At 43.2% G+C, this 17,671-nt stretch overlaps 2 protein-coding genes across 4 annotated transcripts; one reads left to right on the top strand and one right to left on the bottom strand.

The window, feature by feature from the left end:
- Positions 1-3,163: 3,163 nt before the first annotated feature.
- ube2g1a (ubiquitin-conjugating enzyme E2G 1a) lies at positions 3,164-7,467 on the bottom strand. The gene is made up of 6 exons (XM_080867798.1): positions 7,269-7,467; positions 5,676-5,778; positions 5,463-5,560; positions 4,772-4,950; positions 4,527-4,647; positions 3,164-3,372 (listed from the first exon to the last, which is right to left on the bottom strand). The coding sequence occupies exons 1-5, from the start codon at positions 7,312-7,314 to the stop codon at positions 4,561-4,563; spliced, it is 513 nt and encodes a 170-aa protein (XP_080723924.1). The 5' UTR covers positions 7,315-7,467; the 3' UTR covers positions 3,164-3,372; positions 4,527-4,560.
- On the top strand, positions 6,565-17,503 carry spns3 (SPNS lysolipid transporter 3, sphingosine-1-phosphate (putative)). 3 transcript variants are annotated; one of them, XM_080867791.1, is made up of 13 exons: positions 6,565-6,644; positions 12,758-13,004; positions 13,090-13,155; positions 13,388-13,524; positions 14,488-14,639; positions 14,939-15,005; positions 15,086-15,228; positions 15,324-15,464; positions 15,561-15,750; positions 16,134-16,199; positions 16,283-16,381; positions 16,462-16,624; positions 17,166-17,503. In XM_080867791.1, the coding sequence occupies exons 2-13, from the start codon at positions 12,779-12,781 to the stop codon at positions 17,234-17,236; spliced, it is 1,521 nt and encodes a 506-aa protein (XP_080723917.1). In that variant the 5' UTR covers positions 6,565-6,644; positions 12,758-12,778; the 3' UTR covers positions 17,237-17,503. The 3 variants fall into 3 exon arrangements, with proteins under 3 accessions (XP_080723917.1, XP_080723916.1, XP_080723918.1); XM_080867790.1 differs by lacking the exon at positions 6,565-6,644 and adding an exon at positions 12,033-12,178; XM_080867792.1 differs by lacking the exons at positions 6,565-6,644; positions 17,166-17,503 and adding an exon at positions 12,033-12,178 and having other exon boundaries at positions 16,283-16,389; positions 16,484-16,582.
- Positions 17,504-17,671: the final 168 nt, after the last annotated feature.

The raw sequence follows: 17,671 nt of genomic DNA, 5'->3' as shown, positions 1-17,671 counted from the left end.
GCGTGAGTCTTCTGTGGGCAATGCACTGGAGCCAGCCTGCCCTCCACGGTGCTGCTAACACTGCCTTCACGTGGACAAGGGAGCATGTTTGCTGGGTTCCTACGACAACTTGAAAATGACCCAAAGCACAGCACCAAAATATTCAAGAAATGTTTGGAGAAAAAGAGCTCGGCTAGGATGCTGTCGACAACACACAGGCCAGCAGAGACACCGGACCTGATGGTGAGTCCGATACAGCCCAAACTCTGCACACGGCCATAAACAACCAGAGGAGTCTGTTCAGTGACAGGTTGCTTCTCCCAAAGAAAAGAACCAACAGACTTAAAACTCCTTTGTCCCACACGCCATCAAACTGTTTAACTCCTCTCTGGAGGGGAGAGGGAGGGGAAACAGGAGGACAAAGGAGGGGGGAACAACTAAGCTGAGGTGCCTTTTCACTGTGCAATACTTTTGTTAATATCCAACGGTGCAACAGACTCACAATACTTGAAATGTGCAATTTCCTTGTATTCTTATTCATTCCATTTCTCCCTTTGTATACTCTGGATTTATATATGTGTGTATATGTCATAGTTCTGCTCACATTCTGTGACTTCTGTCGGTGCTGTGCCACTGGAAACCCAATTTCCCGGAGGAATCCACCCGAGGGATTAATAAAGTTTTTATCTCATCTCTAATCTAATCTCAAACGTCACCAAACTTGCAGCAGGATTAGCACAGATCTGCAGGGCTGACTAAAGCAGATATTTTATGAATAAAATGAGTTTTTCTTTTTTTAAACTAGAATTTGCTGGCTAACCCTGATCTGTTGAGCAGTGATGCAGTCTGCGCTCAGGTTTTAGTCTGACAGCCCTGCTTTAACACAGCTCAGCTAACATTAGCTCTATTTTGAAATGCTAAATATAACTTATTTTTAATTGCAAATGGTTCAATAAGAAGAAATCAAGTTTCTTTAACTTAATGTTTGTGCAGTTAGACTCTTGCTTTAAATTTCCTCCTGATTGCCAGGTGAGTTTTTTATAGTCACAGGCAAAGGTCGCATTGATCGTGATCCATGACTAACAAGCTCTAATCAGTTCACCGGTGATTCCAGGTGAACATGTCCGGTGAAACTTCCCTCAAGCTTTCCTGACCTATCGCGTTGCCAACATAACAGCGAGCATCGAGCTGTAGCTGGCAGAGACGCATCAGACAGGGAGAAAATCACAGAATTCAAATTGTGTGATAATTTCACAACTCAGAGACGTCCTGTTTGAGACACACTTTGCTAAAACATAGTGCTGAATAAAAATACTGGAACACTTACAGAAGGCATCAGATTTGGAACAAAATAGGCAGCATGTCACTGGCAGAGAACAAAATCACACCAAAAATTAAACTTTAAGCAGGCTGATGTGGCTCAGCCATGTCTATAGTCCCCACATGGAAATACACTCCTGGCAATCCCACAGTGGATGTCGTCTTGAGGGTTGTACTCCCAAACCTGGAACAAGGCATCAGTGAGCTATTGGGCAGTCTGTGGTGCAGGTCTGAGGAATGGGACGGCTAGTCGATGGAATCAGTGCCCTCGTCGTCCTCAGTGAAGCTGTGGTGCACCAGGACGAACCCACTCACCCACTGCACCATCATATCTGACAAGGAAACAGATTTGAACACTCATGCTGTTAACACGTTTGTGGAACCGCTCATGAAAATGGCTCGCCAGACCATTATTGACCCACTGTCAAACTGGTCGGAGGATGATGCAGGAAGCTTAACATTCAAAGAGTCACCAGACTCGTCCCACCTGTCACTCAGTGTAGACCTGCTCTCACCTGTGAAGAGAACAGCACAGGGTACGCTAAACTGGGAGCTCCCGCTATTGTCGCGGAGCCTGAAACGCCAGCACGCTGAAATGATCAAGTGTTTCCTGCGCTTTGCTGCACTGGGCCCATTTGGTGTACGGTTTAACTGCTCCAATCGTTTTGTAGTTTTGGCTGCAAAACAACTCAAATCCCCCAAATCTAATATTTAAGAAATATTGTACAAAAATATCTGAAGACTGACCTGATCTCAGGAAATTTAGTTCTCATCTGTCCAAATGTTTGCAATCGTTGGTGGATACTGTTTAATATTCCAGGCCGCTGTGAAAACAGGTGAACACTGGAGCAAGCAAAGCTCAAGAACGCAGATAAATATTGAAAAAAAGTCATGTTTTAGAAGAACTCACTACAGGTGACAAGTTTCATAACATGAAAAATATACATCAGTATTTTGTCTTTATACATTAGGCAAAACTGCAATAGTGAGCAGAGTAATGATGAATTTGAATCTTTGAGAGGAAAGAGGGACAAAACAAAACCGGCGTACACGCTGTACACACAAGCACTCAAACGTCCACAAACAAAATCCCAGAAACATTCAGCAGAAAACCAAAAAACCAACAAAACCATAAAACAAAGCATGCATAACAATTCCTACCGAGGACGATACAGACGATGGAGAGAGGCGCTGCTAAAAAATAAAACAATATCCGAGGAGGACGACGCGTTTTTATCAGGGTATCAAAAATGAATGTGTACACTCCAAACTAGGGGGGTTATTGCTACACCAAATTGTTACCGAATTATACAGTCGCTGTATACAGTCCCAGTCATACTACAGGTGGTAGTTTCTATATTTGCCTGGTTTTTTGACATTTTTAAGACTTAATCAACGCAGGATGAAGTGGCCGAGCTTTTTATTGGGAGGCACTTTTGAAAAGAAAAGACCAACAAAATTTAGCATGCACAAAAAAAAAAAAGAGGGGGTGTAAGACTGAATATAGAGAGAAAATCATTCAGCTGCCTGTGATGCTGAGCAATAAAGGACCCAGAGGACAGCTGTGTATTCCTTAGTCACATCATTCACGTCTTGCTGGGACTGAACAAGCTCTTCACAGGTGACATTCCTCCAAACGCATCCGTGTTAACGGCTCCTATGAAAACAATCTAAAGAGAACTAATCCATGCCGGGGCTGAGAGAAGGAAAATGGACAAAAAGAAATGAACCCGCGCTATTTCATTTGGTCTAAATGTCTGGATGGATGGAAAGGGAGCGTATATATTATCCGGTTTAGTCTGTGCTATATACATGTCTTTACAATATCTTCCTGAATGTTGAAGCAGTTCATAGCCTTGAAAAATCTTTTATCATCTTCTGGGTTTTTTTCTTGTTTTCTTTTTTTCAGTTGGCACTTGCTTGGCGATTTTCCGTCAGCCTTGGTAGTCCTTGTTATGTTTCTATTGCAGCCTACAGTAGCCAGTCTGTTCCTGCCAAAATAAAGGAGGACAAGCCTGGCGACAGGGTGGAAGAGTGCAGGAAACAGTGCCGTGTTGATTTTCAATTGGAGACCTGCGGGAAACAACAAATGGCCGGAAAAAACACAAGTTAGGACCACGAGTCGACGACAGGCGACATGCTCAGTACTGTGCAACAGTCTCAAAGCTCGCCTTCATTTCTTTAGATTTGGCGAGGAAAATGGCAAACAGGTGTAGTGAGTTATTGGACCATGTGCAAACATACATGGGATACATCAGGCAAAAAAGGCGACTGAGCAATTTTAATGAACTCATCCTTTGCTCTTTAACACAGCCTGAAATCTCTTCAAATGTGAAGCTTTGTCTAAGCGGCCGTCAGCAGCAGTTCTCCAGGCTGCTACAAACAGCAGCTCTTCTTTGGATGTTCACTGCCTTTCGTTTCATTCTGTCAAGATCAGTTGGACTGTGTGTTTTTCTATCCACACACTGTATCGCCTGTGTTTTAGACGTCACTGCCACCCTGAAACATTAAGCTGCTGCCAGTCAGACACTTTGCACATGGTGCTGCATGGCGGAGCAAAGTCTGCCAGTACTTTGCTTCTTATCTGTAGTTATTTTTATTTAATTTAATAACTGTACAGTACTCTGTTTATAGTAACCATTGTCCTTAATGTAAATCTGTAAGAAAGATTGTGTATGTTTCTGTTCCGTGTCCTGTTTGTTTGTATATGTGTCTTTTTGGCTGCTGTTACAACCAAATTTCCCCTTGTGGGACAATTAAAGGATTATTCTGTTCTATTCTACTTCTGTGTTCATGCTTCAGTTTTGATAGGATCGTCAACATCGTGAGCTGACATGCAACCACGTTGTTTATCTAAGCACGGCACAGACATTCAGAGCCGTGCGTCTGTCCTGGCCTCCTCTGTACACACGGAAACGTTGAACCACCAATTTATCATTTGGATTCAAATTTGTCTGGTTCATTGGAAGCAAACTGTTGGCGCCTCAAGACTTTAGCACAGCACGCCATTTATTTATTCATTTGGGGTTTTTTAACGCTTTCATCAAGTGTAAGCAGACAAAACTAGGAGTGCTGCTAATATTTATCCTAAATCTTTTACAGTTGTGAATTTGTTTACCAGTATATTACTATAAACGTTCTTGTTTTGAGCCAACTGAATTGTCTTAATGGAGAATCTGTGGTGGTGCTCTCCAGATTAAGTTTAGGGATGACTGAACAATCCTTACCCTGAAAACATGAAGCCCAGAGCCGTGCTGAGCATCACTCAAACGCAGTCTCTTGGCTTTTTCGTACACAACGGGCAACTTTCCTTTTGAATGCGCCGTGTCTGTCCTCCCGCCATTCTTTCTGCAGGGGGACGTTTACACAAAATGTTAAAATCAGAAAGATTCACTCACGACTGGACTTTTATAGAAATGTTTGGATTGAATAAAAGGACACATGCAAAAGATCTTTACACAGTCAGACTTACTGCAGCATCCACATTGGCTGGCGAGTCACCGTTTGGGTCTGCCAGCATAGAGATAACACTAATCATGATGGTTTCCACAGTGTGGATAGGCAGCCAGCGCTCCTCTGGTTTCTCGTAGCCATATTTGTCCTCCCCAGGCTCGTGTAAAATAGAAATACATACATCGCCGTTCTTGTCAACTGGAGATGAAGAAAGAAAGATTACTAATATTTTGTGAAGTAGAAAATGCTCTCATTGGAAAGTGTGTACGTTGCTTTTCACTGCCTGCTCCTGCTAAGTGGCCAAATGTGTGTGTCCACAAACTTTCCCACTGGTTAGTCCTTATTTTCCTTAGACCTTATTTTAAAGGTCTGAGAAAATAGTTCCCATAGTCAGTGGGATTACTGCTGAGGTCGCACTGGTTCTTGATTTTACTGAATTTTATCTGGCTGCTGTTTACGTGCTCGTGCATCAGTGGCCTTTATGTCTCTGCGTGTGTTTACAGTCTTTGCTGCCACTTTTGAAAAAGAGGCTTTTACCTCCATCAGGATAAACACACCATGTAGTAAAGATGGCAAAATAATTTTAATCAACAGTAGAGTCACAATAAAACTAATAACATGTAACATTAACACAAAGATCATACAGCCTTCATTTCGTAAGCTTAAAAACATTTATAATAACACTGATAGCATGTTTCACCGGTACCTACCGTTAGGGTGCCAAATATCTGTGATAAATTTCATTTTAGGTGGCCTGAGAGGGTAGTCTTTGGGAAAGGTCAGATGAGCTTTAAACACACCACCTTCACTGTGGGGGGAGGGGGAAAGATGAAAAAAATCAGCATGATAGGTACCAAAGTTTAAAAACAAATCCACACAGGCCAAAACTCATCTCAACCCATACACAAGACAGGGAGACTCACTACAGGGTGTCTGGAGGCCCAATGATAAGGACTTCCCATCTGTAGAGATCACTATCCTCGATCAGGCCTGCTGAGAATCCCTCCACTGGGTTTTTGTTCAGCTCTGAATATAAAAAAATCAAAGTCATTCACTATGACATACAGCACACTACCTCCACTACATAACCTACGTGCATTACACTGTTCTTCAGGTGGCTGAGGTGACAACATGACACTCAGAGGGGCTTGAGTGAGAATGAGCATATTGCTCAAACTACTTAGCAGTTCCCACCTATGTTACCAATTTGCCATGAACACCCAACATTGCATCAAGAATGGCAGCACTCACTGTAAACAACATTTTAAACAACTGTAAATCTGTGCTCATGAGTCGGACTAAATGTCGATTTTTTACATCATAATACATTAAGTGGACTTTGGGATTATCGATCGAGCAGCCGTTTGATAAAACAGTTTAACCTTTTACATAACATGATGGAAGAATTTGTTTTTCTTGATAGGCCAAACAGAAACATTTCAAAGGAGCTGGCTCGGTGAAGTCTGATGCTTACTGATCATTATTTCAAGGCTTATAAGAATCACAAGCATTAATTGTAGACTGCAGATCGTATGAATGTACAACAAAGAAAGGCAGCCTTTTTATCAATGCAATAGCCCTGCGACACGAAATCCGTGGAGCTTTAATTTCCTGAATTAATCTACAACCCTTGCTCCAAAATATGGAGGTTTAGGTCAATTACCGGTCACCTTGAAGGGCAGAATGTGGGGACAAGTATAAAGGTGGACCCAGTGACCCTTACAGTCTCCATGCGAAATTTTCATTTTAAACAAAACCTGAAACACGTCATCAGTGCTACAAACCTAAAACATTATACAGCGCCTGTTCGACGCAGCTACTTTTGAAAGGCCGCTAATTTTAGAGTGGCTAAATATAATTCGCAGCTGACCCTGCTAAAAGAGCGAATTGAGGTAATGCGAGATTAACGTTAGCTTAGCGCGTTGACGCTAACAACAGTGACAGCGGCTAGCGTTAGCCGACAGTTAGCTAGCTGGTTAAACACGTTAATTCTGCGGTGAGTGGTAGGGACATGTTCTAACTACTGAAACTGTACTTACATTTATGCGTAAAATGTCCACTAATATCACACTGATCACGTAACTGCTAAACGTCATGTTAAAAAACGAGAAACACTACTTGGCTCCTCGGTTAAAAATACATGTAAACACATTAAGTCAGTCGAGCCAGCTACAGGCTAACATTAGGCTCAGTGATTTGAGCTAGCCTCGTAATAGAAAGTCGCTGGGACTTCTGACAGCGGCTTTCATCTGCAAACAGGACGCAGTGTCGAAAGGCACACACACAAATCACTTGGTCTCCTGAAACACTGAAGACTTTCATTTACTAAACGAGGGAGGTGTTTGTTTGCTCCCACTGTTGTAATCCCCAGGCAGTTCTTTTGTCATTCGGATCTTAACGTTAATGCAGAATGTTCAAGAAAACAGTTTGCGCCAGCACCACGGTTTCAATCAAAGCCGCGGCACCGCTGTCGTTAGCTCGGCACCCAGCATCAGTTAACATGACGGTTTAATTACCTGCAAGCTGTCTCCGGAGTAACAGCGCTGACTGAGGCTCTGTCATACTTATACCAATGTAATGCAGCTATGTTCGATGTTAATATTTCGCGGTAACAGCGTTAATTTAATGTTCACTTAACAGGACTCTGTTCCTTCTATTTTCCGTTTAGCATTCCCGTCATTATTCTTCTTCGCCGCCTTCCCCTGCCGCTATCGTTTCTTCTTCGTTGATTTGTTTGGGGGAACTTCGCGTCCTCAGTGATGCATTACTCCCACCTTGCGGATAGGGTTTTACTTGCAGTGTTCATATTATTAAGTGTGCCTATGCCAAGAGCAGCGTTGGGGAGTAACGGAATACATGTACCGCTGTTACGTATTTAAAATACAAAATATGAGTAACTGTATTCCGTTACAGTTACCGGTTAAAAAGGTGGTATTCAGAATACAGTTACTTTGTTGAAATAAATGGATTACACTGCGATACTTTCCTGTTTCATTTTGTCGCGGGTCAGGACTGTTTGGGTTTTGTTTGACAGCTGTTCCAGGCGGCAGCGTTACGGTTGCCATGGTTACAGGGCGACACGCTCTCTCGCTCTCTCTCTGCGACTGTGTGTTTCCTGGGTGAGAGAGGCCTTTTCGTTGTTGTTGTTGTGCTAAGCTAACAGGCAGAATGCTACAAGCATAGCTCTAAAGAATGTAGCATCATGGGCAGTGTAGTCCGTGCTGCAGGGAGAATGGACTGCCATACACGTTATGTGTCTGTGAGCGCGAGGAGGGAGAAAAAGGGGAGTGGAAAGGTACGAGCTGTCATGGAGGAAAACGGGAGCTGGAAGCATGTAAATATAATAATAACCACTGCAGCCAAGAAGAGAGCCTGACGAGCCCAGTTGTAAGTAAGCTATTAAGACTCGACTGTACACCGTGTTCGTGTTTTCCTCGGAAAACAATAAGCTCCGTTGGAGCCTTTCAACGCCTCTCTCTGTCTCTTGCAAGAAAAGTTGACCCACACAACAAAGTAAAGCTAATTTTCGGCTACGAGCCGACAGGGACCCCGCCGTATTAGTCAGAGGTCCCTTTACTACAGTACTTAGTTAGTAGAGTTGCCAACCATCCCGTGCAAACGGAATGCAAATACTCGGTGTCTCAGCTAGACTTATTTTTCATTTATATGGGCTGATTATTCATTTATTCGTTTTAGTAACGGTATAAACAGTGAAAGGTGGTGGGTTGTCCAGATGCTGGTCGATGTGGAAAAAATAACTCAGTTGTTTGGTGGTGGCTAACGCGGAGCTACAACAGAGAGCAGCTAGCCACCGGTGTATGACAGAAAGGACATGCGAGAAACCGAGAGATACGAGGCGGCCGCCGAGCGACCGGGCATGGCTTACCTGGCGGTTCTCTGTCTCGTTTCACCCCCTCCTCCTCTCTCTCGCGCGCGCCGCCGGTGAACTGAATTTCAGGTAAGAGGTTATATATATTTTCGTTGTGCTGACGTTTTACAATCAGTTACAATAAGTCGTACTGCGTGCTAGCTAGCATGACAGACTTTCTATACAGCTGGTGCCTGCTGTGTTACTGATGGTGAACTTTATTGTATTCATAAGGTTAGTTTCCAACCGTCCTGTGCAAACAGAATGTCCCGCATTCAGAGAAAATATTACACGTTTCCTGTTGAGCTGAAAAGGAACACAGTTTGTCCCGGACTTCAGCTACAATGGAAAAAGACACAAAGCTGGAGTTACTCTGTGGTTACCTGCACAGCGGACTCTTCCCCTGTCATTCTCTCGCCTGTTGCAACTTCAGTCATGAAACTGATCAATGATCAGCTGATGGCTGTTCTCTGGTGTTTGTTTATCACCCACTTTGCGCCATAAACAACAGCAGCAGTTTAAGCTTGATCAGCTGCTGTTAGAATTCATTTGATTTTAATTTCTAGTATCAGCTGATGTTTGATGGAGCCACAGCTGTAAAAGCTGCTGGTCGAAACCAGGAGACGTCCTTACTGAATCATCAGAGCTGTGATGGAGAAACAGGTTTACCTTTTAGGTGACATGAATGAGTTGAAGTTATGAACTGTTTCTGAGAGACAAATAACACCAGGATCCTTTTCTATGTAGCTGACAGCTGGTAACTGTGCAGGGGCGGGTCTAGCAAAGTGTTGCCAGGGGGCAGGTAGGGCATTAACAGGGAGAGGGGGGCACAAAGAAATACTTTTCTTTCTTACTCTCATATAAAATATTTAGCTTTTATTAAATAGTTATCTGAATCTTACAACCAAAGTTTGTATAATAATACACGAGATTGGCTGTAGACCATTGTTAATAATTCAGAACACTGTGTAAAAATAACAAAAAGTGAATGCAAAAGTGCACAAATATTTATTTTACGTGTTTGATGTGTGTGCCGGGGCGTGGTCTGCAGTGCCGCTGCAGGGGAGGCGGACCCACCTGAGCGGCATCTGCAATCACGCCTCTCAGGCGTAAAGTCCATGCTGTCTCGGCTGTTGTTTTGGTATGTGTCGGGCTGTGAGATGAAAAGCTACAGCCGGCTGTGTGGGTACACCAACCATGTGTGAAAAGTGGTCCATAAAGTAATGCTACAAAGCGTGTTCATGCAAACATTGTTGGGTCTGCCGTGGTACAATGGGACTTCTGCTCATGAACCTCTGCGCACAGCGTCTGCAAATCGGGGCTGTACGAAGTCACCTCATCTTTACACAAAACTGTAAGCTGTGATCTGTGAGGCCCGAGCGGTGTTTGGTTTTACCATAGTTCATGGTGGAGAATGGCTGCTCTGCTGAGTTTTGCTCTCTGTAGCCGTATGAATGGCAAACTACACTGATTAGCAGCGGCATAGGCACACTTAAATTTTCTTCAGAAATAGAATATTCTTCTTCTTATTGTTGTTGTTGGCGTGATTTTATTTTTCGTGCACTATTGAAATGATCGTATTTCATTTTCACATTTCTCTCAATTGCTTCCAGGGTTTACCTTTTACCCTTGCACCTCCTGTTAATTATACATTATGTTACATTATACATGTAGATAGATACTTTAAAAGTGCCAGAGGTACATAGTGAGGGCTTTTTACTGAGACATAATTTTACTGTGAAAAATGTGAAAAATAAAATTTGAAATTAGGTTAATGAATGTCTGGTATGTAGAAATGAAATAAAGGCAACAGAATGCTGAAACTACAGTGAATCTATTCCTTCTGACAAACCTTCAATCAATAAAAATAAAAATAAAAATACTGCAGGAATTTTGCATCAGGCTTCAACATAGCTTGATATCAATTTCTGATTTTCTTGTTGATAAACACTTTTCAAATAAAAGGTGGAAACAGTAGATTTAAATGGCATTTTATTTTATAAATAAATAATTTTAAGACATTAAGATAAGCAAAGCAGTAAGATGTTCTCATGCTTTACTGCACATTGTTAGTGGACATATTTTCTGATCTTAAGAAGAAAGCTCTTAAGGTGAAGAAAGCTCTGACACACTGACTGACTTGCAGCCATTTCTCACTGATCTGAAGAGCGAGGCAGGAAGTTGATTTCTAGATAAGAGTCAGCACTTCCAAGCAGAGGGGACCACATATGTGACACATGCTGTACTTGATCTAATGAGATTTGAAAGCAAACAGATGCTTTGGTGACTCCGCAGTTAAATGTAGACCTTCACATTCAGCATGACTGCACCAGTTTCCTGTCAGTAAGCCTGGTGTTTTAGAGCCTTTCAGGCATCCTATTGCTGCCAAAGGCATCTTCTTATTTGTCTTAACCTCAGAAGAAAGAAAGAAAAAGGTTTTACATACTTGAACCCTTTCATGCATAGTGGTCACTACAGTTACAGCTGTTCAAAGGCTGTTTTTGTGTATTTGTGTCAGTGTTGATGGTGTACTTGCACATAAACCTCTACATACACATCAGTGTCCACCTAAATGCATAAAGATGATGAACTCTCTCCCTCATACATTAAGAACTGTGGACTCGGTGGTTGTTTTTTAAAAAAAAACCCTCAAAACTCACCTTTTTAAAACTGTTTTTGGTTAAATGTTTGCGTGTTTTATATTGTCTGTTTTACCTTTTTATTATTTGTTATCTTATGTGCAGCACTTTGTGATTCTGTCTAGAAAGGTGCTACATAAATACAATCGTGTTTATTTATTTATAATAAAAATACTTCAGAAAAAATCCAGGTTGAGGTCGTCGTCATCATTCATGAAAGGGTTAAAGGTTTTTAATGGCTCATATTATTATTTTTATTATTATTATAATATTATTTCTTTCTTTTTTTTACATGTACATGACCCCAGTGTCAAAGTGAACAGTAGTTTGTAGAGCAGTGGTTTTGATGAGTCACTGGAAACTGAAACTAAAGCGAGTGTTTTCTTTCTGTCAGAAATAACCTCTCAGTCCTGAGATAACAGATGAAATGTAAAGGTTTGATAAGGCAGGTGTTTCCAGAGCAGAGCAGGACCACCTTTTAATCTCTCCTGAAATTGGATGGCAGGTTGCACACGTATAGTTTAGCTACTAACTTAACTGATCCGTTTGCCTTGCTGTCATGTGAGTGTAAGGCTGTGGACGGTGAATCAGACTAGTAAAAAGTCAAATGAGTACATTTATTGCTTTATTTTGTGCTAAGTTTCTTAAAAAAGAAACACAAAGTGGAAAATGTCCATGACGTCTGGCTGGTCTGTGCCATTGCTTCACTAAGACAGATATGTGTGAAACCCTGCATGACCAACCCTCAGTGGGCTGGCCCTGTCGCTAACTTAATATAACTCGAGTCGTCCCAAAACTGAGGTCCCTGTTAGCGTCTTCATGCCTCAGAGCCATTCAGAGTCACATTGTTCTCTCACAGCTGCACATCTGTAGGAATGAGATAAGAGGATTTAAAGTAAAACCAAACATCAGCAAGTCGGTGAGTCACCTGTAATTCACATTTTGCATGGTTTTAAATACCCGTATGATGGGAACACAGCTGCATTGTAAGATTACAGCTGTGCTGCACTGTGTTGTTTTGGGACAGAAGAGTTCATAAACAATGCTCTTAGTGTTGTCCCTCACCCTGGTTGGGCTGAAATATCTGAGGCGCACTGTTGCAGACGCCAAGGTTACATTTTTATACGCTCCGACTCGCTGTGTCTATTTTCTACATATGCATAAACTTGCTATAATTAAAAGATGCTTTAACCTTTCTGTCGCGGTTTTAAGAACTGGAAAATAAGCTGCATTTAGAGAACAACCTTCTTCTCCTTTCTCTGTTATTTTGACACTGTTGCAAAAATATCTTCTTGGTTGTGTAATTACTTTCTGTCATAAGGGCTGTTTCTAAAGTCTTTCTACAGCTCGCATGAATCAAATTTGCTAAAAGCTGCATCGCTTGAACCTGAAGACAGCGACTTAATGAAAGCAGGACTGTGTGTCTGCACTATATTGTCATTCTCGAGCTCTGTGGAGCATCTGTGCACGAGTTTTAACATTAGGTCATCTCATTCAGCTGAAGGGAGAGCAGCTAGCTATGGAGCCACGGGCATCAGTCACATCCTTCAAGGACATCCCAGTACGCCGATGGAGCCTGCGTTCCAGCTGCAGTCTACCTTATGGCTCTTTTGCAAACAGCCTGGCGTCTCTCGCACCTGATGCTGAGGAGAAACCTGCCATATCGCCCAAGCGCGCCTATGTCACTATGTTTGTGCTTTGCTACGTCAACTTGCTCAACTACATGGAGCGGTACACAATAGCAGGTTGGATGATTTCTTTGTCGATACACACTATTTACTGCTTCCAGTTGGGCAGGGCTTGCACTGAATGGTGTTTCTGGCCTTACAGGCGTCCTTACAGATATTCAAAAATTCTTTGATATAAAGGACAGCACCGCTGGACTTCTGCAGACAGGTATGATGAAGCAGCTGTTTGACAAACACACAGAAGCACTGATGGAGATCAAATTTGTTTTGCTTTTTTCTTTTTAATGTAAGTGCATGGCAGACCCATGTGTCGTCAACTGCACATACAATCAGGCACCTAATTAAGCAGCGCTGTGTTTGGAGCTTTCACTGATCGTTGTGTGTTTACTGTGAACGAATGATGTCATTGAAACGGAATAACTGATTCCATCAATTTTCAGTTTTCATCTGCAGTTTTCTCCTTTTGGCCCCTCTCTTCGGTTACCTTGGCGACCGCTACAATCGCAAATACATCATGATTGGCGGCTTGAGTGTCTGGCTTTTGACTGCAACCGCCAGCTCTTTTGTCAATGAATCGGTAAGTGAGGAGTATTTTACAAGGAATAACAAAGTAACACAACTTTGCATTGCTACGTGTTCACTTTGCTCCCTGCGTTGTTCTAATTCATCACACGTCTGTTGGAAAGGCTCCTGAATTTCAACATTTGGCTCAGTGTTTGTGGTTCAGGGTAGTTTTCTTACCAAACTCCATCAGCTGAGTCGCACTCTTGTGAGGCAGAAACTGAAAGTCCAAGACGGTTAACCTGCACCCCGTCAGACAATCTGAATTATTAAATTAAAAGAATGAACAATTTGTCTTCATTGGGTTTAAAAAACGTTATTGTCATCTGGCTCTATAGAAACATACAGCTGTGTCATAACCACGCTGACAAATGTTAAGCTGTCGGGTGAGGTTTCATCAGATCGAGACGTCTGAGAAGAAAAGTCACAAAGCTGGTCTGCACAGGTTACGCAGAGTTTCTGATTTCAACACTGGAAATTCCAGCCCAGCGCTTGACAGCATTTTATAGTCTGTGGTATCAAAGGTTTCAGTGAAGTAAAGTGAGGACGGCACAATAAGTTATTAAGTTAGTCTGATGTGACCAAACTATGTTGGTGAGGAGGCGCGCTGCGCTCTGTGATCACACTGGAATCCATCAAGCGATTCATTTTTGCATCAGTGCAGCTTTTTCTACAAAACAGTCTGTTTGTGTATTCACATTTGATATCCTTCGAAGTGGTTTAACTACAGGGGGAGAGACTCCTCCATCACATTCAGCTGTAGTTTTGACAGGCGCAGAGTTAAGAGGGAGTTTCAGGGAGTGGGAGCTGTGACACTCAGTGGGGTCTGAGATCATTTCCCCATGTTTGTGTTGAAAATGCATCAGAGGTTTGTTGTACCTTATCTGCAGACTGATTGTGCTGATGACTCTCCGTGCATGTAACCATGTGTGCTTGACAGAAAACATGTTGAATGTCTTTGATGTTTTTGTCTATGCAGCAATTCTGGCTTCTCGCCCTGCTGCGAGGCTTGGTCGGGACCGGAGAAGCCAGCTATTCCACCGTCGCTCCGACCATCATAAGCGATCTCTTTACTGGGGGCAAAAGGAGCATCATGATCTGCATCTTCTACATCTTTATCCCTGTCGGAAGGTAAACAGGTGTTTTTCTTTTTGCACGCTTTAACAGTTTCATTCAAATGATGCGCTGCTGCTGCTGCGCTGCTGCACGGCTGAAAGTGTTGCTGAATGTTGGGTGGATGTTTGGTAGGTTTCTCCTCACCACAGTTGTTTCGTGTGCAGAGCTGGTGTTGCAATGAGTGGTGACACAGCAGTGACTCTAGATTTAGGTTTCCGTACGTTATCGCCCGTCTTAATCTCTCACTTGTTAAGATGTCATATGGCGATATGAGCTTGTTTGTGCATCATGATCACACTATTGCGTGTTTGCAGCGGTCTTGGGTATATAACAGGGCGTGGCTTTGCATCTCTCACAGGGGACTGGCACTGGGCTCTGAGGGTGAGAACATTTTTCTTATTCACGATGCAGAAGTGCGATTTGATTCAAAGTGATGCTGGATTATTTGGCTCTGTTCTCAGATCACACCCATCATGGGCGCAGTGGGACTCATTTTGATGATCGTTTTGTGCCCCAACCCGCCGAGAGGTGCTGCAGAAACCCACGGAGAGGGTGTGACTGAGCAGAGCTCTTACTTGGAGGATGTCAAATATCTTCTGAAGAAGTACGATTTATATTTTGCCCTTGCAAGCGTGAAAAAACCCAAACAAATGGTGTTTGCTTCTAAACAATCTTGTCTTCCTGGTTCTCTGACCTCAGTAAAAGTTACGTGTGGTCATCGTTGGGAGTGACGGCCCTGGCCTTCCTCACCGGGGCGCTGGCTTTCTGGCTGCCGAACTTTTTGTCCCGAGCTCGTGTCTATCAGAAACTCAGCGACAAACCAGGTGACTCCTCGGACAGGTATAGCATGACCTTTTCCCCACGTCGCTTACTTGCTCCAGCCTGAATCGGTGCAGTTTTGACCGTACTGTGTGCTCTCTTCTGCTTCCTGTGCAGTTACATCTTTGGTGCTGTAACGGTGGCCACGGGCATTCTGGGCGGGGCTCTCGGCACTAGTTTATCCAGACGGTTTAGAGACAAGGTGCCAAATGCTGATCCACTCATCTGCGCCGTGGGCATGCTTGGATCAGTGCCGTGCCTCTTTATCACCATCTTTGTGGCATCAGCAAGCATTCCCGCCACTTACGTAAGAGACTTTGGAGCTATCCTCTGGCTGAGTATACCTCGAGGTGGTGACGTTGTTGGTTAGTCACTGAAGGCACAGCTTTAGGGCAAACTGTGATATTTAGGACAACATTAAGAAGACTGAGCATCCTTTAATGGTTCATCTGGCAAAATTCTCTTCAGATGGTTTCTGCTGGTGGACTTGTAGTGATGCAACATGCAGCAATAGGTCCAAACGTCAAAGAAAGCCTCCTTTTTCTTCTTTCATTTAAATTCTAGTCACAATGTCAAAGGTTCACATTCAGAGTAGAGAAGTTAAAGGCATCGGTTGAAATAAAACATCGTGAGCACCTGTTATGACTGAAACATGAAAGCAGCAGTGACTGTTTGTCTTGAACGTTTCAGGTGTTCATTTTCTTGGGCGAGCTGCTGCTCTCGTTGAACTGGGCGGTCTTGGCTGACATACTGCTGGTGAGCATTAACTCTGACAGTAAAAACCTCAAAGTGTCGGCTCAAATGTGACACGCCCCTTTTGCTCGTGCTTCTCGCTTCAGTATGTTGTCGTACCAACAAGGAGGGCGACAGCGGAGGCTCTGCAGATTACAGTCGGACATCTGCTGGGTGATGCTGGGAGCCCTTACTTATTAGGAGTGGTAAGAAAGTAAGCTTTAGGAGATCATCTCTGATTCTGTCACTGACCACTAACACCGATTTCATACCTGCACTGGTGTAGATCTCTGATGCTATATACCCAGGTAGCCCCGACAGGAACTTTGACAGTTTGAAGTACAGCCTGCTGCTCTGCCCCGTGGTCGGGATTGTCGGGGGAGTGTTTTTCGTCGTTACTGCCGTCTACATTGCTGAAGACAGGAAAGCAGTGCAGCAGCTGCTTGGAGGTAATAAAACACAAAAGACACAAACACCAAAAACTAAATGTTGAAGCGGCTTCCGAGTGTTAATTTGTGCAAGGACGCACAAAAAGTTGTCATTTCTTTTGTAACATGCATGCTTGTGCCCGTGTGTCTGAACAGTGGTCCTCTGTTCAAGCTCTAACTTCAGACAGCTCCTGTCCTCACACAGTTACAAACACATCCCCCTCATCTGCACACATGCTCCAATAACACTCTGGTGCTCTGGCAACTCAGAGGAAGAACTGGGCCACAGCTGATAAAGGACACATCGTGATCCTCGTTTGTCTCATTCTTTCCTTTCTGCGGCGCTGCTAAAGGCTCAAACAGCCGACTGTCAGCTCAGTGTCTGAGTAGCTCTGCTGTGGTTCTACGTCTCAGATCCTTCACCAACCAGTGCGTGCAAGTGCGGCTTGCTTAATTTAGCATTTTTCAAACGTGTGTGTGTGTGTGTGTGTGTGTGTGTGTGTGTGTGTGTGTGTGTGTGTGTGTGTGTGTGTGTGTGTGTGTGTGTGTGTTTCGTTACCAGAGGAACCCCAACCACCGCAGCATCCTGCACCTGAGCCCTCGGTGGAGCTGAGCAACAGGGGAAATGTGTAACGTCTTGCAAAACGAGTCATGCAATGAATGTTAAGTTATGAGGCCCTGTTACACAGACGAACGGCTTTCAGTCTGTGCAGTGTTTAACACCATTTTTAAATGAGAGTCCGTTTCCGTTTTCACCTCAGTGTAATCTCACAGGAGAAGTTTGTCTTTTAAAATGGTCACATTGTTACCTCACAGCTCTCTGCAGTAGACTTGAAACGTGAATGCAGTTGTATTTTTCACTCTAAATGTTGTTGGTTATATTTCTATTAAATTTTCAAGCAAAACCTGCTCTCGAGTGTTGCTGAGTTACTCGCGCGTGCTTCAGTCTGCCGGTCGAACTAAAATAATAAGCTGACACTAAAATCTCAGTATTTCAAAGAAGACGTGTCTTTGACAATACTTCCAAGGATCATCACTGAAGTGACTCACTTATTTTTAATGCAAAAG

Source organism: Rhamphochromis sp. 'chilingali', assembly GCF_963969265.1.
Source record: "Rhamphochromis sp. 'chilingali' genome assembly, chromosome: 19".
Classification (NCBI taxonomy): domain Eukaryota; kingdom Metazoa; phylum Chordata; class Actinopteri; order Cichliformes; family Cichlidae; genus Rhamphochromis; species Rhamphochromis sp. 'chilingali'.
Note: the sequence above shows the minus strand (reverse complement) of the source record. Positions and strands in the feature narration are given on the sequence as shown.